This window comes from Lontra canadensis, unplaced genomic scaffold (assembly GCF_010015895.1).
Source record: "Lontra canadensis isolate GAN:19392208 unplaced genomic scaffold, GSC_riverotter_1.0 scaffold110, whole genome shotgun sequence".
Lineage (NCBI taxonomy): Eukaryota > Metazoa > Chordata > Mammalia > Carnivora > Mustelidae > Lontra > Lontra canadensis.
In genome coordinates, this window is record NW_022631104.1 from 4,513,226 (window position 1) to 4,535,569 (window position 22,344).

A 22,344-nucleotide genomic window follows, 5' to 3' on the forward strand; every position below is an offset into this window, starting at 1 on the left:
TCATGGAATAGGAGAAGGTACAGACGAATGCTCTAGAGAGATTCTCCCTCCTGCTCGGGAAGTCTGCTTGGAGCCAATGCCCTTAAAGGATGAGGAGGGTGGACTCACAAAGAAGAGGAAAGGGTACTATGGTCAGAGGCAGCAAGAGCAAGGAAAACATGACAGTGATATTAAAATACAGGAAAGTGTGTCCTAGCACATATAAGAATAGACGCTTTGATGCCGAAAGAAGGCATGAAAAGGAGCCATGTGTAAGCAAAGACTTGAGGAGTAGGTAAACATTTGCCAGATGGGGAAGGGTTGGAGGGCACACAGACAGTAAATCCAAAGGTTCGGAAGCATTCATTCATTCATACTTAAGAATGTAGTAATTGAGCATGTACTCTATTCAAGGCCCAATGCCAAGTGGAGGGATATAGGGATGAATGAGTAAGATCCCAAACCTGTACTTCACGTAGCTTACATTTTAATGAGGGAGAAAGACATTATTTGCAGTTTTGTAAGTGGTAAGTAAAGAGAACATATAACAGGAAAATTGGACCTATTCTGGAGGGCCCAGGTCTTTTTCTTAAAGTAGTGCAATTAGCTAGTCTAAGTATAGAGATGAGGAGTGAGAGAATCCTTGAAGCCGAGGCAGCAATAGTGCTAAGTCTGTGATGTGCGAAGGCTCACAGTATGTTCCTGGAACTGAAGGGAGCTCATGAGGCTGAGACACACACAGGGAGGAAGAGAGTATCACAAGATGGAGCTCGCAAGGTGGGCAAGAGCCGTCTTCAGGGTTTTAGTCTCTATGCTAAGAGCAAAGAGGGTAGTTTTGAGCTGGACAGTGACATGATCAGTTCATTATTTTTAGAAAGATTTCTCTGGCTGCAGTTTAGATTCTATTAGAATGGGTTAGACTCAGGATGGAAGAGTAGAGTGTGGGAGTCCAGGCAGTAGACAATGGCCATTTGGGTGGGGGATGTGACAGAAGAGACAGAGAAGTTGATGGTTTTGAAAGGTATTTAGGAGTAGTAAAGAAAAAAAGCATGATGACTGATTGGATATGGGTGAGTGAGGACAGGTCAGTTTCAAGGCTTGATTTTCTGAGTATTTAGCTTGAGCAACTAAATGATCACTGTTGCCATCCACTGTGATGAGGAACAGTATAGGAATGTAAGAGAAGCCTAAGGATTAGGGGCTACAGTCATGGATTAGTTTTGACCCTGTTGGGTTTAGAATTTCTGTTAGTAGGAATATCAAGCTTGGAGCTCAGAGGAGAGAACTGGCGTTTGGATATAAATTTAGAGCTCATGGTTTGTGGATGAAACCAAGGGAGTGGACGAGATCCTCCAAGGAGGAAATGTCAACAGAGGGGAGAAGGGACCTACAATGGAGATGTGGGCCCCATTGCACTGAGCTCACAGAAACACGTGATGGTTAGGCAGAGGCAGGTGAGCTGATGGAGGAGAAAGAGAAAGAGCCTGGAGAGCCTCAGTTGTGATGAATACCAAAGCAGGTCTGAGTTTTGGAAATCAAGGGAAGAGAATATTTCCACCTAGAGAGAATGGTCAGATGTATAACATGCAGTTAAAAGGTCAAGTTGATTAAAGATTGGGAAGTGTCCATTTGATCAGCAATGAAGAGGTCACTGAGGATCACAGTGAGACCCATTTAAGGTGGAGCGGAGTGAGCTGAGGAGTAAGTAGATGGGAGGTGAGGAGATGAAGACAGTGTATATGCAATACTTCCAAGAGATTTTGTTGCGAAGGAAAGTGGAGAAGTGAGAAAGGAACTAGAAGAAAGAAATAGGGTCAAGAGACAGTTTTAAGGAAGGATGCAGTAGAGTGGGAGATATTGGGGATAAAGTGGGAGAAAAGGGGTCCACTGTATAACTATTCTAAGAAGGGAGGGGATGATACTTAAAACTGGGCTGAGGAGGTGGCCCTGAAATTAAATTGGAGGAGCACCTCTGCATTGGAAGGATAAATATGGCTTGGCAGCAGGAATAGGAGGCCATTTCCATCTGGTGGCATCTAGTTTTTCTTTTAAGCAGGATAGGAGGTGATCTTCTAGGGCCAAAAGGCAGTGAATCGAGATTTGAGGAGAGCAGAGAAGATATGAAATAGAAATAGAGAGAGTGAGCAAGTTGACTGCATAACTCCAGCACCAAAGGCCCAGTGGGACTTGTGGTTGGGAATTTATAGTGGTACCATCTTCTTGCAAGTGTGGAGTAGTGAAATGTTGGGTTCGTTCAGGTTGTTTCTTTCCACTCAAGTGTGACAGGGGACAGGAGATGGCAAAGAAGCTTAGAGTGGTGTGAAGAGAGTGGATAAAAAGATAGATTATGAATTTTTGTTTCCTTGGGAGGGAAGTAGGGGCTAATGAATATGGAAGAAATAAAAGGTCAGAGTACCGGAGGTCCCATATGGTTAAGTAAGAAAAGCCAGAAGATCAGAAAGGAGTTGCTTGACTTGGTGAGTGAATGTGAGTAGTTTGGGGATTTTCCAGAGGGAGGCAATGAACAAAGTGGAGGGAGGGAGAAAGCACCAGGGGACTGGAGTCAGTATATTGGAGGCATCATCCATATGGACAGTGACATCTCCCAGGAATGTCGTAAAAGTTGGGTGGATAGAGAAGAGGAGCCAGAATCGTAATGAAGGAGGTCAGTGGAGGACAGCAGTAGGTATGGGGAATATCAGAAGAGCATGAGTCTCTGAGAAGAAGAGCTTTCTACAAGAAGATAAGCAGCAGAACTTAAGTTCTGAAAGGCCTGTGAGAGGGTAAGTCACCTCTCAGGAGAGTTTCCTAGGAAGTGCTGTGATTAGGGAGCAAAGATTTCAGTGTAAAGTGCAGGTCCAGATGTCAAGCTAGAATAAACAGTTGTCCCCAAAGATCCACAGAATACAAGTGGAGGCACCTAACAACCCACGGGGATCTTCCCCAGGAGCCGAGGTCTGGATGAGGGCAGCTAGATGATTTAACCCACCAGATAGTACCATTTAAAACATGGAGTCTTCTATTGTTCTTTTGAAATAGGTGTATGATTTCTGTAAGATCTTTGTTACCTTGCTAGCTGACAAGATACTTGCTATTTTATCTGCTCCCCATCTATTAAAAATGAGGTAAGCAGGAGGCCCGGGCTACTCTCAGCCATGTTGCTCTGAAGTAGTGATACCCTTATAATCAGGATGGTGGTTTGTTGCAGTTTTGTAGAAAGGCACAGTGTCACAGTCCAGAGACCAAATAATGAGAGTAGGGAACTGACGGGAAACAATTAATTGGCCTTCCATTGCTGTGAACGAGACTGGGAGAAAGCCTTGTAAGAGTCACAGAACTTTCCAGAGAGAGCATAGATACTGCCAATGTATTCATTCTTAACTCCCTCTTGTTTCCTGTTCTCATGTGACAGCAAGGGAGGACGCCCAGGAAAACCACTTAAACACTAAAAATCTCTTACATTGAAAAAGAAGTAGAAAATCCACAGAATGTATTTCCCTCTCAAGGGATCCTAATCCTGACTTAATAGTTGATATATTTATAGTGGAGAGTTTGCATTTGGAGCATTTTTGAGTGTCCAATCCAAATATTTTACAGTTTATCTTATGTAGGTAATTACTATTTTATTTTTACTCAATCTTGAGATTAAAATAAATTACTTCATTAACAGAAATCAGCCTTTTCTGATAACTAGCTGGTGTTTCGCCCAGTGAGATTTATCATATGCTATGTTCTATATGCCTCATGCCCACCCCTAGGCCTCATCTGCTCCCCACAGGGACAAGTGTGGCTGAGGGCATTCACTATCAGGGATTGGCCTGGCTGTTCCTATCATGTTTTATTCTTGGTGACTAAATCCTGCTCCATAAGATAAAAGCCAAAAATCTTTCTTTCTCTCTCTTTCTTTCTCTCTCTTTTCCTCCCTCCCTCCTTTTCATCTTTCCTCCCTCTCTCCCTCCTTCCCTCCCTTTCTTTCTTTCTTTTCTTGATGCAGAAAAAGATTAATTGACACAGTTGGGCAGGGGAAGAGTCTCACAAGTTATTTGCGGATAAATTTTTTATCTGCAAAAAAAAAACCAACAATGTAGAAAACAGAGTGACAAAGAGGTTCACATTGTGTGCATTTCCTTGGTCACTGTTTAGCATTTCGTTGAATCACTCTTCACTTATGATTTTCGTGTGGACCTCCCGGCTCTTCACCCGCAGCTTGTTGACCTGGGACTCTGCAATGTCAGCGCGTTCCTCGGCCTCCTCCAGCTCGTGCTGGAGCTTGCGGAATTTAGCAAGGTTGACATTGGATTGTTCCTCCTGAGAATGAATGGAGATGCATTTAGGAGGGAAAAGAGTTAAGAATTTCTAGTTTCTTAGGTCAGTTGGTCTCAAATTTCTTTTTACTTAAAAATGCTTTACTCTAGTAAACCTTAAAAAAAAAAATAAAAACTAGACAAAAGCTCTTGAATTTTTTTTTTTTTTTGTATTAACTGCTCTCATGCTTCTTGAACTCATGGATACGAAGGAGGGACAGGTGACATTTGCTATCAACATTCCTAAAAGTTCTCCTTTTTAACATGTAAGCATCTTAGAGCTACTACTAAATATGTCAGGTTTCCAACCTCTTCTCCCCCCTTCCCCCCGCCAGAGTTTGGTGAATGAACCAAACCTTCTAAAACACAAAACAAAACCTTTTTTAAAAAAACCTATATGATATCAAGCTATTAGCCTTGAATATTAATTATTGCCCCTTGAGTATACAATTATTGCCACTTAGTGCAATTTAGAAATGAAACAAAATTTGTTTCCCAGAATACTCTTCAGTTGTCTCTGATGATGTTCGAACACATAAGCAGTGAATTTGGGAAGGTCGGTTTGGGTTTAGTCTTTAGTAATTGTTCTTTTTTAAAAGGCTCATTGACAGGGCGCCTGGGTGGCTCAGTGCGTTAAAACCTCTGCCTTCAGCTCAGGTCATGATCCCAGGGTCCTGGAATCGAGCCCCACATCGGGCTCTCTGCTCAGCAGGGAACCTGCTTCCCTTCCTCTCTCTCTGCCTGCCTCTCTGCCTACTTGTAATCTCTGTCTTTCAAAAAAAAAAAAAAAAGGCTCATTGACAACAGTTCAAAATATGACATTCAAATTCAGAAATTAATAAAACTTAGGATTACTAAATAGTAGAGTGTGAATAAAATCTCAGATCTTCCTGATACAGATGAGAGAAGTAGGGGTTAGAGACACATTAAGTTCTCTCTCTCTGTCCCCCTTATGCCCTGCTTCTCACACTAGTCCTTAGAGGTCAGCCAAATCATGAAAACCACCAATGAACAGAGGAACTAATTTGTGATGAGTAGGTATATATAACCGTACTTACATATTTAGAAAATTTGTATTTATTATTTTAAATAAATCATAGGTTGGGGAAATGAGATAAGGTGGAGTGCCAAGAACCTATTAGTCTGAACATGAGCAAGACAGTCTGAGCTCCAGACTTAACTGTTCACTTGTCACCTTCACTTATGTATATGTTGGCATTTCAAAGATTGTTTCCATGACAGAATTCCTGTTTCTTTCTTTTTTTTTAAGAGTTTATTTATTTGACAGAGAGAGATCACAAGTAGAGAGAGAGAGGAGGAAGCAGGCTCCCTGCCTAGTAGAGAGCCTGATGTGGGACTTGATCCCAGGACCCTGAGATCATGACCTGAGCTGAAGGCAGAGGCTTAACCCACTGCGCCACCCAGGCAGCCCCCTGTTTCTTTCTTGCCCTGTGAATCTGTCCCCCCCTTAGTTCCCCATTGTAGTCTTTGTTGCACCATCCAACTGGTGCAAACTGTGAACTTGATGAAGTACCCCTGATTTCATTTCTGTCACCTCCCAGGGCAACCAGTTAGCACATCCTATAGTTTCTCCCTCCAGAATGTATCCTGAATCTCTTCCCTCTTCTCTATCTGCTTCACTACTGCCCTCAGGCAAGCCACAGGCCTACCTGAAAAGCTTCCTAGAATGTCATCCTGTACCTACCTATGTTATTGGGCAACTTATTCTCCACAATGTATCCAGAATATTATTTTTAAAAAGTATAAACCAGGGCATGACTGAGTAATTTAGAACCCTCCTGTGGCTTCCTAGTGTCCCATTGTACTTAGAATGTGATCCAGACTTCTTACCAAGACCTAGAAGACCCTGTGATCTGCCTCCTCTTTTGCTCCTTGGCCCGTTCTTTACTGCTCTGTCTGTGCTTCTTTCTGCTCCTTGAACCAGACTCTTGTCCTCTCAAGAGCATTGTGTTGCTCTTCTCCTTTACAGGGCGTGTTCCCTGGCTCATCAAGTGGTTGGTTTCTTCTCATTCTTCAGAACTTTGTTGACCCTTTTCCTTTGATCCTTTCTCATTGTATCCTTCTTTCCTCTCTTTTCATTCCCCTAACTAAGCTGGGTTGGCCATACTGAAGTCTGGGGCTGGTGGGGGGGGATTGTATGGTGACTCCAAGGGGTTCAGAACTCACCGCTTCCTCAGCTTGTCTCTTGTAAGCTTTCACCTTCGCTTGCAGTTTATCTACCAGATCTTGGAGTCTGAGCACATTCTTGCGGTCTTCCTCAGTCTGAAATAATAATTTGGAGGGTGGGTCTCTTGAAAGTGCAAATACCATGAACATTTTGTTGTACATTAGCTTTTTGAGCCCTTGCAGACTAGGGTGAAAACCTAGACAGGCCATTTTCTTTACCTGGTAAGTGAGTTCCTTCACTCTCCTCTCATGTTTGCGTAGACTCTTGACAGTTTCAACATTGCGCTTCTGTTCACTTTCAACTTCTCCTTCAAGTTCACGGACCTGCAAGAAGATAGGTATTTTAAAAAACATTTACAGTGATCCATTCACTCAGTGGATTTCTGCTTCTTCAAATGATTTGCAGTGCTTCTTTTACTCTGCTTTATATGTATTTTGATGCCCTAGTCTAGCTATACCCTTAAAAGCTCTTGGGCAGGAAGGAACATTTCTATTCATTCTGTATGTCCCAATCATTCAGCAGTATAAGGTACTCAAAATCAAGAACTGGATTGGAATGAGGTGGGAAATATGCTGATCAGAAGACCCACCCTGGCCTCCAGTTTCTGGATCTGCTTCTTCCCGCCCTTCAGGGCCAGCTGCTCAGCCTCATCCAGACGGTGCTGCAGGTCCTTCACCGTCTGCTCCAGGTTCTTCTTCATGCGCTCCAGGTGGGCGCTGGTGTCCTGCTCCTTCTTCAGCTCCTCGGCCATCATGGCTGCCTGATGAGTAGTAAGACAAAACCAGTTGAGAGAGCTGAACGAGCACATCAGGATTCAGATTTGACCACCACCGTGCTGCCCTCTGCTCACATCAGTGATGGCCTTCTTGGCCTTCTCCTCTGCATTGCGGGCTTCCTGGACAATGTCCTCCATCTCTCCCTGGATCTGGGAAATGTCTGTCTCCAGCTTCTTCTTGGTGTTGATCAAGCTCGTGTTCTTGTTAAAATATCAAATTTAGAAATATTTAGTACATGAGAGAAAAATTAAGATGCCAGATTTTTAATGAACTCACAAACTAGTTAATTAAGTAATTAGTATCCCTCCTTGTTTCATGAATTATCTGAGATGGTACTATGTTTTTAATGTGACTGGATGTCACAGTATAGATATTGTTAACCCACAAATATTAAGTATTTTAAATTTCATCCTACATGAAACATTATGAATGCATTTTTAGGTAATGCCAAGATATGAGCAGGAATTTCATTTTCATCCCTTTGTATTTTTCACTATTGTGTTATACTCACCTGGGTGTGCAGGAGCTGGACGCGCTCACTGGCATCCAGGAGCTCCTGTTCTGCCATTTTCCTGCTCCTCTCCGTCTGCTCCAGAGTGGCCCGCAGCTCCTCGATCTCGGCCTGCAGCAGGTTGGCTCTGCGCTCCACCATGGCCAGCTGCTCCTTCAGGTCCTCCTGGCCCCGCAGGGCATCATCCAGGTGGATCTGGGTGTCCTGTGGGATGAACGATCACTGGGACACCTCGTTCTCAGGGTTGCAGTCACCCCAGCCATTTGGGGCCATCTTTTGAATGCACTTACTTTGAGGATGCCTTGGGTGTTCCTGTAGTTCCTCAGGGCCTCTGCAGCCATGCGGTTGGCATGGTTCAGCTGGATTTCCATCTCATTGAGGTCTCCCTCCATCTTCTTCTTGAGCCTGATGGCATCATTCCTGCTCCTGATCTCCGCATCCAGGGTGCTCTGCATTGACTCCACAATCCTGATGTGGTTTCTCTTCAGCTGGTCGATTTCCTCATCCTTCTCAGCAATTTTCCTGTCGACCTCAGACTTGACTTGGTTCAACTCCAGCTGGATGCGCAGGATCTTTCCCTCTTCATGTTCAAGAGATGCCTTTAATGACAGCAGGGGGTGACATTAGCAGGGAATGGGAGTTTACAGTATTCTAGAAATAGGAATTAGTTCTTGCTCTTGTGCTGCCATAACACATATTTATTCTGTTGTTCTGGAAATTTCTATAATGAGTTGTTGTTGGTTTTATATATTTTTGTCTCCCCAGCTAGATAATGCCCTTGAGGGCAGGAGGCAGGGACCTTAACTTATTCATCTTAGTTTTTTTTCAGTGTCTAGCACAGTTCCTGACATACAGGTGTGTTATTTGCTTGCATTGTCGGTTCTCCATCCTCATGCGGAGTACACAGAGTCAGAATTACTTTTTTTCCTCTTAATTCAAGAATTTCATCAATTCTTGCATGCAATGGACTCTAATTCCTCTTGTAATTGTTTTAAAATGTACAATAAATTGTCTACCTCTGCCTCCTCTAAAGCGGCCTGAAGTTCAGACTTCTCTTGTTCCACTTGTTTCTTTATCTTCTCCAGTTCATGGATACGTTTCCCCCCTTCTGCAATCTGCTCCGTGAGGTCAGAAATCTCCTCTATTGGTGAATAAAAATATAAAAGTTGATTCAGTGAGGAAAAACATTTTTTCAAATCTTTTGTTAAAGAAAAGGTGAAATGTACTCACGTTGTAAATTCTTATTTTCCCGCTTCAAGGTTTCAAGTTGGTCTAAAGATTCTTCATAAGCATTCTTAATCTTGAATAACTCTGTACTAAGGGAGCGGGACTCCTTTTGGGAAGCTTCAAGTTCAGCATGAGTTTCTTCATACTTCTGTTTCCATTCTGCCAGGATCTGAGGGGCAAAGAATGGTTCAGAAATTTAATGGATAAAGTTGATGGGATGGGGGCACCATCTATTCTGGCACTTGTCAGAGTTGAGGTGATCTGGGACTGTCAAATTATTATGAGAACAGTAGAAACCATAGGCACTGTTCCCCTCCACTGCCTCCTGTGGAGTAGGAGCTACTGAGAACAGCCCTCATGTGGTCTGAATAATTTACACTGAAAGTAACAGGCTGGCTTCCATCCTGTGTTGAATACTGAGCCAGAGGCTAATATATGAGTTACCTTGTCGAAGTTCCTCTGCTTCTTGTCCAGGGCAGCGCAGGCTGCGTTGGTTCTCTCCACATCAATCATGAGGTCCTCCACCTCATTCTGGAGCCGCTGCTTCGTCTTCTCAAGGGAAGCGCATTTGGCGTTCACAGCTTCTACGTGCTCCTCGGCATCCTGTAGACGCTGAGCCAGCTTCTTTCTAAAAAGTGAAATAAGGACAAGAGAAGTGAATGGCCATTAGTAGACTTGGATGTTTCAAAGTAGGTACAAAAGAGTGATTTCCAAAGCCAGATGCGCAATACTTTGGTTTTCCAGCTTGTTTTGTAAGCCCAGTTCTGTGTTAACTCGTTCTTACTCTCCTATGAACCAAATACTGAAAACAGTCTAGATTTCAACACTGCCGTACTTCATACTCTTGCTTTAAGGCTGTCTGTGATCAGCCCAAGCAACATTTTCCCCATCAAGGTGGCTGGTTTACTTCTCCTCTATAGAATAATACTATCTGCCTTGAATTACTGTTATTTATGTCTTATCTCCACTGAATTTTCATCTCCAGAGGGTAGAGTGTGTATGTTGCTCATCTTTGTTTTCTTGTAGGCTGTCACACATATTAAATGCTCAAATGTTGGGTGAATTGAATTTAAATGAATGAATTTGACCTCAAATCAAATATACTTGATTTTGGCTAATTGTGTCCCTTATTTTTCTTCGCTTTTCAGTAATCATTTAATAAAAATAAACTTTTCCAAATCAATATCAATTTTCTTTTGTGAGCTCCACTCAGATGCTCTTCTAAGGCATCCAGCCAGCATGATTCCAACTACATAGTTGTACATGGGTCACAGGATAAACAACTAGATCTCTCCTGAAACTTCTGTTGAATGAGTAGGTTTCTTCTTGTCCAGATTCTCTGTCTTTACAGTTCAATCTTGAACCGTTTGATTGCACTGAATATTTGGTCCCTTATGAAATGATGTGTTTCCTTTCTTATTGCAGAGCTCGTTTTTTTTTTTTTAAAAGTCTTTAACAATATATGTCTTTGTTTCCCTACCAATAGCCATGTTTTTACATCTCAGAGGGAGGAGCTGTGTTCTGAGGCCCAATTATTTTTTTCCCTTACACGCCTAACACCTTGAACTGATTTTCCCATTAGTGGCTGAGAGGAAGGAAGGGCACAGGGAGTATAGTTAACACTTACTCTGTCTACACCTTTGTGGATAGAAAGATGTCAAAAGTTCCCCTTTTTTAAAAGCAGTCCTCCAGGTTCCTCTTGCCTTGTTTGCTTTCTTTTTTCTGCCTTCTAGCTTAATTTCTTTTCCTGCCTGCCTAGAATGTTTGTCTTGCTTTGGTTTATGATCATGTATGTTTTTTCCTTGGTTTTTCAAATTTGTTTTGGTAGCAATAGACATTTTCCCATACAGTGCTTATGGCAGATATGCTTTGTTAACAGAGATATTTTCATTTCTGCTAAGTCTAGGACATACTTGGCCTCCTCCAGCTCCTCTGTGCGCTGGATGGCATCTGTCTCGTATTTGGTCCTCCACTGGGCCACCTCACTGTTGGCCTTGGACATTGCCCTTTGCAGCTCGGCCTTGCCCTCCTGCTCCTCCTCATACTGTTCCCGCAGCAGGTCACAGTCATGGCGGGCTGATTGCAGGGCATGGGCCAGAGCACTCTTGGCCTGAGAACATAGAGATCAGAGACCTAATTTGATATCTTTAAAGTGACATTTAGTCCCTAGGCTCCTATAAGCCATCAGAAGACAATCTATAGAAGTAAGAGAAATAAAACCTGAAAAATAAGGGTAGTGACAAGTAGGGCTTACTTTTATCTCTTCTTCAAGCTGCCTTTTCAGTTCCTCGATCTGTTGTGTGAATGCTTGTTTGCCTCTTGAGAGCTGAGAAACTAACGAGTCCTTTTCATCTAGCTGGCGTGAATATTCACCTGTTAAGACCAAGACGGAGAAAACTCAACCTCACTTTGGAAATCAGCTCTGGATTAAAAACTGGAGCAGGGAAAGGGACCTGAGTTTGAAATACATTGGAGAGCGTAGATTACAGCAAGTCACCAAGCTCCACTTCAGTTCTGATGAGCAAATCTATGTAAAAATGAGAAGTATGGAAAGCTTGGAGGCTGATTACATACTTAGGAGCAACGCAAGATATTTTGAAAGATATATAAGATTATATATCACAGGGGAGCCTGGGTGGCTCAGTTGGTTAATGCTGTCTTTGCCTCGGGTCATGATTCCAGGGTCCTGGGATCCAGCTGCTCATCAGGCTCTCTGCTCAGCAGGGAGCCTGCTTCTCCCTCTCCCTCTATCCAGCACTCTGCCTACTTATGCTCTCTCTGTCAAATAAATAAATCTTTAAAAGAAGATTATTTATCACAGTAGAAATTGGTCAAGAAGCATGTAACAAGAGATGTTAATATTTAATAAGAATCACAACTTTTTTTTTCCATGCCACTAAGTTAAAGAAGGAACTTAGAAAAGAGTATACAAGGAGGATTTTGATACTTTGAGAATACAGACTTTTTAAAAAAATATTTTATATATTTACTTGACACAGAGAGAGAGAGACAGCACGGGAGGGAACACAAACAGGGGGAGAGGAAGAGGGAGAAGCAGGCTCTCTGCAGAGCAGGGGGCCTGACATGGGGCTCAATCCCAGGACCCTGTGACCATGACCGAAGCCTAAGGAAGATGCTTTAATGACTGAACCACCCAGGTGCCCTGAGAATACAGTTTTTTTTTTTTCATGAAGTCTACTAACTACCTGTATAACAATAATAAAAGCCTGACTTTGAACTTTGTCCTAGAAAGAACAATGTTTGAATGCATGTGAAAGAGTAAAGTGGTTCTTCAACACTTTGACCTGCCTATCACTTTAGTAGTCCAGATGACCCATAAAATAATTTCCATCTTATTACCTCTCACTTGGGGAGGTGGAAATTTGGTAAAAGTTGGATGGTTTGATTAGGGGACAGAGGAAATGCAAAGACTCCAATTTGGATAGTCAAAACTCTACAAACATCACTTAAGGCTCTTGGGCTGGGTTGTAGTACTGAATTTCTCTGCATGACTGTGCGAGCTAGCAGCATTTGGCCAGACTTCAGGAAGAAGAGAGGAGTTAGCATTCCTGGACAGTCACTTCATCACTGCCATCACCTGTCATCTTTAATATGTGGATTACATTACATAGACTGTTGAGGGTAATAAAGTAATAAATAACTTGTGTAAGCATTTTGAAAAGTGCAAATAAATACTGTGAAGCTACACTTTTAATTTGATAACTTGATGAAAGTCAAATGTGCTTTAAAATGTGTAGAAACAGAAGAGCCTGGATCTCTTTAATGAAAGTCACGACCATAACAAAAAGAAAGCAATCTATGACAGTGGTCAGTGGTTTGTTCATAGTGGTGGTGACAGGTGTCTCCCAGGAGGGTAATATGTGACCTCAATAAGTCAGTGCAGAGTTTTCCAGCGAATTAAGCATCCAAAGGAAATTTGTCATTCAAGGTCAACACTGATAAATGGCCCACCTGATTCCGTCTGCAGACGCGCTCTCTGAGCCGTCAGGTCGTTGATCAGCCGCTGCTGCTCCTCTTCCTTGGTCTTAAGTTCACTCACCTGGTCTTCTAGAGTGCGACACATCTTTTCAAGATTCCCCTGCATTCAGAAGGTGGTAGAAAGCTTCTCAAGCAAGCATTTGGACCACAGGAATTTTTCATAATCTGAGCACTCCACAGGGGCTGTGGGCCCTGTGATAATACACTATCTTTACAAACACACACTACAGAGGCCTAAGATTATGAAGGAAAGAGTAACAAGTGACATAGTCCAAACATGCCACCAGTGAACTGCTTTGTGAATTCAAGTCTGTACTCAACTGGTTTTGTCTCTGATGGGAGAATAATGATACTTGATTTAATTCTGGGCAGTTTTTTTGAGGAGCAATTTCTTTATTTGTGCTTAAAGGGAAAAACAGAAATCTTATCAAGGTGAGGTGTTTTTAAAATCCCAGAATGTATAGTCCAATGGTATTTTTTTTATTTGGAAGAGCTTAACTTTCCACCCTACTGTTCTTTGGGTGTGGCTGTTCTCACAACAAAGATTGAAAGGTTGGCCTATCACACCCAAGTGCCCTTGCTCCTGCCTGTCTCCTGCTTGCACTGTCTGTAGTCTCCTGCCAGTTACTAAGGATTCCTGAGCCTCTCACTCACACCTGTCTCACAGAAATCTCTTTAAGACTTAAACCATGATTGCACCTTGGCTTTGGAGACTGTCTCCATGTTACTGGCGAGGTCATCGATCTCCATCTTCATCTCGCTCTTCTCCTTCTCCAGCTTCTGCTTCACCCTCTGCAGGTTGTCTATCTGCTCCCCAAGCTCGGCCACGCTGTCCGCGTGCTTCTTCCTCAGGGTGGCCGCCGTGGCTTCGTGCTGCAGGGTGGCCTCCTCCAGGTCCCTGCGCATCTTCTGGAACTCGGCCTCGCGCTTCTTGTTCATCTCGATCTGGGCGGAAGTGGCCCCGCCGGCTTCCTCCAGGCGCTCGCTGATCTCCTCCAGTTCCCGGGAGAGGTCAGAGCGCTGCTTCTCTGCTTTGGCTCGGGAGGCCCGCTCTGCCTCGATTTCCTCCTCCAGCTCCTCGATGCGGGCCTGGGGGTGACACATCAACGTGAATGCCGACTCATGACAGTGTTGATTCCTGGAATGCACAGAAGAGGTGGGGGGGGGTCCAACTCACCTGTAACTCCTTGATCTTCTTCTGTAGCTGCATCGCAAGGGCCTGCTCGTCTTCAATCTTGCTTTGCAGATTGCTCATTTCAAACTCTTTCCTGTTGGAGGAACATTTTATGTCAGTCACAGATATAATAATAGTAATTTCCCATTGAAAGTTTTGTCCTCATTGCTTACTTCTTGAGTTTCTCATCAAGTTGCTGCTTATCATTTTCGACATCCATTGTGGATTCTTGAGCCAATTTTAGGTCTCCCTCTAGCTTCCTCTTTGCTCTTTCTAGATCCATTCGGATTTTCTTTTCTTGTTCCAAGGATCCTTCAAGCTAAACGTTAATAATGCATGAATACAGTTCCTGGAATGTTACCACCTTTCATCGAGGGTTGGCCTTGTAAACATTTGACTCCTGTCTAATCCACAGCTTATTTTTGATTTTTCTATTCATAAGACTAATTTGTTCCATCCATTCCATTTCCTTTGCTGAGGAGTCATCATTTAGAAAGTGAACCATACCTCATTACCATATGATTACAGTAAACTGCTAGGGAAATGCCATCCCTTCGGAATCCCCCCACTGGAAACCACTGTTATTAGTGTTTCACCATACCTGTAGACACTGCAGCAATGTTTCTAAACCATGACTTCTTCCAGGCCCTCCCTTACTCACATGTTTACAGTGGGCTCTTTACTCACTATAAGATCACATTTAACCCTGAATTCATCTTGCTCATTCCTTATTTGGAATCCCCTTCCTCACTGTGAGAGAAAACCTTGTAGATATTTACTACTACTTTGCTCTTGCTCTGCTTGCCACTTAGAATACTGTCTCTGTTTCTTTCTGGCCATTTGCTTTTTGATCCCAACCAAAACCCATTTTGTTTGTACAGCTTTTCCTGGTAAACAGAATAACCTTCCTTTCCCCTATTTCTTTTTACCCATACTGTCTGTTACCTACAACGTTCTTTAATGGATTTTTTTGACTCCATGGGTGTCCATCTTAGACCTTGAATCAGGGATAATGTTCTACGCTACTTATTCATTGGAAGCTCTTGAAAAGTACTCATTACATCATTGGAATGTAAACTCAGGCTGAGTTTGTTACTAAATAAAAAAAAATACTTTTTTACATGATGTTAGGCTTACATCATCTACTTGTTGTTCAAGCTTGATTTTAGCCTTGGTCAGGGTGTTGACTTTGTCCTCTTCTGCCTGCAGGTCATCTAGAGTCTGCTGGTGGGCCTCTTGGAGGGCCTTCTTCTCCTTGGTTAGCTTTGCTATGGTTTCGTCCAGACCTGCCATCTCTTCTGTGAGGTTTTTCACCTTAAAAAATTTAAAAAAGAAATGGTAGCTGTGCTAAAGCATGTTAGTAGGGTGACAGAACATCTATGTGGTAGAAGGGAATATAACTCATACCTTGTTTTCCGTGGCGTGCTTCTCCTTTTCAACCTTGGCCAGGGTCAGCTCAAGGTCGTCAATGTCTTTCTTGAGCTCTGAACACTCATCCTCCAGTTTCCTCTTCTTGGCTGTCAGTTCGGCGTTGATCTCCTCCTCATCCTCTGCTCTCTCAGTCACCTCTTTGATCTTGGCCTCCAGCTGGATTTTGGTTTTGATCAGCTGGTCACATCTTTCCTCTGCATCAGCCAAGCTATCTGCTTCCTGAAAAGGGATAATAGACACTTTTAGATTTTAGTTCTCTGGACATTTTCAGATTTTATTAATATTTTGAAGCCAAACAAGTAAATTGTGTTTTAAACCCTTGAGTTAATTTTTATAAGCTTTCCATCATCTAGGAGCTATTTATTGGGCACTTATTATGGCACTGCAGATTTTTTTTTAAAAAGAATTTAAGTCAGGGTTCCTGGTGAAATTAGGATACACTTCTATTTGCTAATGATGAGGTTCAGGACATACTGTCCCTAAATACGGCATCTTGGCGTATTGCGTGCTATAAACTGGAGGCATTTGAGAAAATGGCTAAAGTAGGAAGCCCATTCTGACCTCCTCCACTCATCCTTCTTCCCTGAAACATGTGAAAAGTACTTTCCTGTACTAGGAGGAAACAAGACATTCTTATCACCAGAGATGGGAACTGGGGGCCAAGAAGGCTGCATAAACAATCCTTGTTAAACTAACATTTATCTTCTTTAGTTACTTCTTCACCATTTACTACCCTGAGCTCAAACCCCTTTGTCTCGTCAGTTCTTTACAAATCTATCATTTGTCTAAAGGATATACAAGCTTCCTGCTCTGCTTACTACTTTGGGTCTTCAGTCTCTTGTAAAGACTCACATATACGTGTGAAAATCAACATATATACAAGCTTCTCTCCTGTTGATCGGTTTTTAAATATTCAGACCCACCCAGGGACCTTATTAAGAGGGTCCAGGAAAACTTTTTCCTCCCCTGCATGATGTCAGCTACATTTAGTGTGTTGGTATATAATTTCAGATTAGTCACCTTTCTTTATTTAATATTTATTTCCAGGAAAGCTTAGTGTATGAAAACAAAATGATTGGGTATCCAGTGGATTGCCCAGAGGGAGGGGTAATACCAAGAAAGTGTCTTAAAGGGAAGATGTCCCACAGAGTAACTGGGAATTACAGGGAACACATGGAAGAAATAAGGGGAACTGAATATGTTCAAAGGTGGTGCATAGAGAAGTAGCGAGCATGTTTCTCATGAGAAGGAATAAGGGTTGGAATAGAAACTCTGTAGGAGCAGGACCATGTCTCCTTCAAGTTGTATCCCTAGCAGTTGGAATGTCCTCCTGTATTTATTAAATGTGGGGAGTTGAGAGAATGGTGCTGAAAAGTGGTCATACTATTCTCAAAGGAGAGGAGTATGCTCAGACCAAACTTAGATATGCGCTATGGTGGCTAACCGTAGATATGATCTAACCTTAGATATGCCCTATGGTAGCTAACTGGCTCTCCGAGGTGTGATGAACCTCTTTCCTCAATTTAGAAAACCCTGTTGTACATGAACTATAGGGAAAGACACAATGCCAACCTACGTATGTACAGAGTTTATTTTTCTTTAAATTTTCCAGTTTAGTGTTCCAAGCGTAAATACCCAACTGGACCAGTATCAATTTGCTTCTGAATTCAGAGGACTACAGGGTCAGTCTCAGGGCTTAGATTGTTGATCTTAGTAGCAAACTGAAAGTCTCTTGTCATTTGAATCACAAAAGTGGGTTAGACAGTTGTGTTTCATCAAATATTTCTTCCCAATCTTCTGGATGTTTACTGGGACATTGGAACAAGAATATCAAACCATATCAACCCATATGAGAGTATCTCATGCTTTGCCTAAAAACTGACACACTCTGTAGAAAGTATTGCCATTATCCTTGCAATGACTCTATTCTTTCAGGTACTGGAGAGTTTCTAAAGACAGAGTTGAGAGGGAAGTTGCCAGTTGGTTTCAAGTTGATCCTTTTCCATCACAGTGTCTCTTCCCTCCCCACTGTAAATATTGTTTTTCTTTTCCCTGGTCTTATGTGCTTTTTTCAGTAGGGAGAGTCTAATGGAGCAAAGGTCACCTCACTTTTTGCTCACATTTTGCTAGGAAAAACATTAGGGGGAAAAGGGAAGTGCTTTTCTTTTTTCCTTTTCAACAGCAAGGGATCCTACCACAGTGCCTGGTAGTAATGTTCTGTCTGGGATTGTGTAGAACTTCTAAGGAGTTGTGAATTTGGAAAGATTGGTCGTCCCTTAGTGAGGTGGAATCTAAACCTTTCTCCAGCAACTGCTGAGCCAAAATGTTAGCATCTGATTGCAAGAAATGGGCTCTGATACTCACAGCTTGGACCTGGAGCTGCAGGTCATTTTTCTCTTGCATGAGAGCAACCATTTTCTCCTCCAGCTCTTTCCTTTTGGCCTCAGCCTTTGCAAGGTTTTCCTTGGTCTTCTCAAACTCTTCCTTCATGTTGGCCATTTCCTTTTCTGTTTCTGCGCTCTTGAGGAGTGGCTTGATCTTGAAATACAGCTTCATCCAGGGCCAGTGCTTGACGTTCATGAAAGCACGGACATTGTACTGGATGCAGAAGATGGACTCTCTGTGATAGGAGCAGAAGTGGTCAAAGTCAGGTTCCAACAGGAAGTAGAGTTAGAAGGGCCAAGGGGACTCGTAGAGTATCTCTGTTAATACCTTCTCTCCACCATCTTCTGGTACTCCACTCTTGCCAAGAACCCTCTGCACCTGGCCTGGGTTCTAGTAATCAGCTGGGCCAGCTTCTCATCTCGCATCTCCTCTAGGAGCCCCAGAAGACCAGCTTTGAAAAAGACCTATGCATGGGAGGAGTTGCAGATCAGACACTATACAGAAATTCCACAGGGACATGAATAGCATCAGGTAGGCTTTAGAGACCATTACCTTGGTGTGACCAAATTTATACTGGGTGTGGTCAATGTCGATGGACCCAAGAAGCTTCTCAGAAGCCTTCTTGCTGTCAATGAACTGTCCTTCGGGGATAGCACTTGCATTTAATACCTTGTATCTGTTTAGGCCAAGAAAATAAATGATAGAGCTGTTGTCACCAACAAGACGACATCTTGCCTTACTATAGAAATGATGTAGACTCTGGGTAGTCTAGCAAACATAAACAAGAAATCATATCCATGTCTTCATTCTCTGTGTATCAGAGGGTGTCAAATTTTGGCCTGTCAGTACAGAGTCTGCCAAATGTGTTTCTCTTTTCTTCAATTATAATAGAAAGTATAAAGGATTTTTCCATTGAAAGAATTAAAATAAATAAAAGAACCTCTTCAGATAATTTGCAGTGAGAGAGTCTGACCTCTGTTTGAAGTCTGCATAAAGGATCCTGCTTGGGAACCCCTTCCTGCAGATGCGGATCCCTTCCAGCACCCCGTTACACCGCAGCTGGTGCAAGACAAGTTCATGCTCCATGGCCCCTGAGAGGAAGAGCACACATGCCTCATTTCATGGTCTAAAGCAAGCATCCTGGAGCTTGTTCAGGCAACAGGTGGGTCTTACCTGGAGTCTTGGTTTCATTGGGGATGATGCAGCGTACAAAGTGGGGGTGAGTGCTCCTCAGGTTGGTCATCAGCTTATTCAAATTCTCCTGTGGAATTTATTAATATTTGATTTTAAAAAGCACTGTTTCTGTATATTCATATTCACAGACATAATCATTGTGACATCCGTGATATTGGCTCAGTTCTAATAGTATCTAGTTATAGGATCCAATAATATCTAATTCAAATACTATCTGAATAGTATCCAGATTTGAAAATGAGGAGTTGGAATTTCCACATTCTCAAAATGTCCTTCTTTTTCCTGCTTTCGTGCATGATAAACAAATTTTTCTTTTAGTCATTAAAGCGGTCACTGCTGCTAAATTTCCTAGCGTGTGTTGTAGCTTGAGTATGCTATTCTAAATATAGGGAAACATTCTACCCAGACTCTCTGGTCTAGCTGTGTGATTGAGCTTTACAAATAATTTAGTGTCTTCTTCCAAATCTCTAATTTCTTTCTTTACCTTATTCTCAATTGTATCTGCTTCTCTATCACATTCTTGTTCCTTATTCTAATTATAGAGCTGTGTCCTCCTGCTCATTCCACAGAAAGTGGCCTTTTAGTGCCTCACTCTGGGAATTGGCAGAACACCAACAGCCATGTTACCAGGTATGAGAAAAAGTCTTCCAACTTGTGGAAATCCTGGTTTTTCAGACTAACTAAAGCTTTCGTTATTACAGATGGGATTGTCCTAAGAAAGGTAAATTTTCCTTTAAGAGCTATTTCTTATTGCATCTGGTTTTTTAATTCCTTTGTTTAGAATCATCTCCAATTCCCAGCAGGGATCTTCTGTCATCAGCTTTCAAAGTCCACTTACTTCATTTCTGAGCCAGTATACACCTAGGCACGTACATCATTTGGAGGCTCTCACAATCTCCAACAAGTCTCATGTTTTGCCTAGTCCTATCCCAGCAGGTCCTTTTAAATGTCAATGACCTTATTTCCTGGCACTCCAATTTAATTTTACCATCTGATGCTGATTTGTGCAATTTACTCTCATCCCTCTTGACACCTTGTCTCCTATATACTGATGTGTCTCTTCCAAACAAACCCGAAGTCTCTAAACTGCTCTACCACCAACCCACTGACTTGTCTCTAGAGTCATGTCCAGTTCTGGAATGCTTGCAAGATTACGTCCCTTTCCCCACAAATACAGTAAAATTTAAACCCCTGAATCTAATAAGACATAGCAAAGGCATTTCGTACCCTGAATAGAGCAGACACGGTCTGGAAAGAAGAACCCTTCTTCTTGCCACCTTTCTTGCCACCGCCAGACTCTAAGGGGGGTAGAGAGAGTGCAAGCAATCATTGCACAGGCTTCCTTAGTATGTGTTTGACACATTAAATAAAGGATGACTTCTACTGGAATTTACCTGCTTCAGCAGCTGCTGCCCCAGAGAAGAGGAAAGCCAGAGTCTTCATTGCAGACTTCTGGTACAGCCCGACCACGGTCTCGTTCAGGGGGTCCTTGTTCTTGTCCAGCCAGCCGGCGATGTTGTAGTCCACAGTGCCAGCGTAGTGGACCAGAGAGAAGTGGGCCTCGGCCTTGCCTTTGGCAGGCTTGGGCTTCTGAAAGTTGTTGGACTTCCCCAGGTGCTGCTCATAGAGCTTGTTCTTGAAGGACGTGTCTGTGGCCTTGGGGAACATGCACTCCTCTTCCAGGATGGAGAAGATGCCCATGGGCTGAGAAGAGGAAAAGAAACAAATGCCTTGCAATTTGATTGAACCTATTGATCCTATTTGAGTAAATTCATCCTTTAATTTCTTATAATTAATGAAAACTCATCCCTTGGTTCATAAGGTGTTACATTTGCAAATATTTATTGAGTGCCTATTGAGATCCAAGTTCTGTGTTGGGCTCTGGGATGTGATGGTGAGGGAGATGAGCAAAGGCCATACTCTCCTGGAGTTTATGTCTTGCCCCACGGCTCCACAGCCGCATTTCTCCCAAGTGTGACTTGCAAACTAGTTGGATCAGAAGCCCTTGGTGAAAATGCATATTTTAAGGATCCATCCAACACTTCCTGAAGAGTTTTCCCAGGGGTGAGATTAGGGAATTCTGCAGTTTTATTAAGCACTTGTGATGAGTCTCAAACTGAAGTTTGAGAGCCTCTGCCTTAAGTATTAGAAATTCACATTTCAGTTGCCAGTAAAAATGAATCTAAGGATGACAAAGGGAAAATGAGTGAAAAATACTCTTTATAGTAAGCTTTTATAGGGAAAGGTGGTTTTAAATATAAGGTCTTGCATTGCCAACTATCGGGAAATGGCGATTTCTGGTTGCTAGAGAAAATATTCACTCTCCTTTTACCAGAATATCTCCCTCACAATTAGCAAAAGAAGGACTTTTCCTGATTTTATAAGACTTTTCTCAGTGGTATAATCTGTGACCTTAAAAAAAGGAAGCGAACCTTCTCGATGAGCTCAATGCAGGCAGCCAGGTCCATCCCAAAGTCAATGAACTCCCACTCGATGCCCTCCTTCTTGTACTCCTCCTGCTCCAGCACGAACATGTGGTGGTTGAAGAACTGTTGCAGCTTCTCGTTGGTGAAGTTGATGCACAGCTGCTCCAGGCTGTTGAACTGGGTGTTGCAAAGAGCAAGAGTTGGAGTGAGTCTGGAAAATCCAGTGGGGACTCCGCAGAGAAGACACAAAGTGGAAGGGCCTTAAGAGGCATTTATTCAAACAACTCACATCAAAGATCTCAAAGCCGGCAATGTCCAAGACCCCGATGAAGTACTGCCTGGGCTGCTTGGTGTCCAGCTGCTGGTTGATGCGGGTGACCATCCACAGGAACATCTTCTCGTAGACGGCCTTGGCCAGAGCGCCCACGGCGTTGTACACCTTTGTGGACAGGGTAGTGATTGTTGGTGCTACTGAAGATATGCTGTGAAGGCCTGGGATGGGTGTCATTCATTGAGGTCACACACTCACCTGCTGCACAGTCTGGCCTTTGGTGACGTACTCGTTGCCGACCTTGACCCTGGGGTAGCAGAGGGCTTTGAGTAGGTCAGCAGAGTTCAGGCTCTGGAGATAGGCTGCCTTGTCAGCAACTGCAGAGACAAAATTCAGGCACCCTGTGTGACCTACTGTGGGTCCCACAATTCATGGGGGCAGAGTGATGAGTGAGCCATTCTATAGAAAATCTGTATGGG

General features: G+C 42.9%; 1 protein-coding gene across 2 annotated transcripts in view; it reads right to left on the reverse strand.

Moving 5' to 3' along the window:
• Window positions 1–4,055: 4,055 nt before the first annotated feature.
• The window catches only part of LOC116856429 (myosin-2), a 140,547-nt gene continuing 122,258 nt past the window's right edge, over window positions 4,056–22,344 (reverse strand). For both annotated transcript variants that reach the window (XM_032839806.1, XM_032839804.1), the window contains 28 exons: window positions 22,124–22,242; window positions 21,884–22,033; window positions 21,601–21,771; window positions 20,563–20,872; window positions 20,396–20,466; window positions 19,148–19,235; window positions 18,948–19,065; window positions 18,527–18,650; window positions 18,302–18,438; window positions 17,954–18,209; window positions 15,566–15,808; window positions 15,296–15,472; window positions 14,332–14,477; window positions 14,162–14,252; window positions 13,684–14,073; window positions 12,958–13,084; window positions 11,240–11,358; window positions 10,899–11,095; window positions 9,430–9,613; window positions 8,989–9,154; window positions 8,775–8,899; window positions 8,049–8,357; window positions 7,759–7,962; window positions 7,322–7,447; window positions 7,061–7,231; window positions 6,690–6,794; window positions 6,471–6,566; window positions 4,056–4,287 (listed from right to left, as the gene is read on the reverse strand). In XM_032839806.1, the coding sequence (XP_032695697.1) occupies window positions 4,135–4,287; window positions 6,471–6,566; window positions 6,690–6,794; window positions 7,061–7,231; window positions 7,322–7,447; window positions 7,759–7,962; window positions 8,049–8,357; window positions 8,775–8,899; window positions 8,989–9,154; window positions 9,430–9,613; window positions 10,899–11,095; window positions 11,240–11,358; window positions 12,958–13,084; window positions 13,684–14,073; window positions 14,162–14,252; window positions 14,332–14,477; window positions 15,296–15,472; window positions 15,566–15,808; window positions 17,954–18,209; window positions 18,302–18,438; window positions 18,527–18,650; window positions 18,948–19,065; window positions 19,148–19,235; window positions 20,396–20,466; window positions 20,563–20,872; window positions 21,601–21,771; window positions 21,884–22,033; window positions 22,124–22,242 (4,673 nt within the window). In that variant the 3' untranslated portion in view covers window positions 4,056–4,134. The remainder of the gene's footprint in view (window positions 4,288–6,470; window positions 6,567–6,689; window positions 6,795–7,060; window positions 7,232–7,321; window positions 7,448–7,758; window positions 7,963–8,048; window positions 8,358–8,774; window positions 8,900–8,988; window positions 9,155–9,429; window positions 9,614–10,898; window positions 11,096–11,239; window positions 11,359–12,957; window positions 13,085–13,683; window positions 14,074–14,161; window positions 14,253–14,331; window positions 14,478–15,295; window positions 15,473–15,565; window positions 15,809–17,953; window positions 18,210–18,301; window positions 18,439–18,526; window positions 18,651–18,947; window positions 19,066–19,147; window positions 19,236–20,395; window positions 20,467–20,562; window positions 20,873–21,600; window positions 21,772–21,883; window positions 22,034–22,123; window positions 22,243–22,344) is intronic.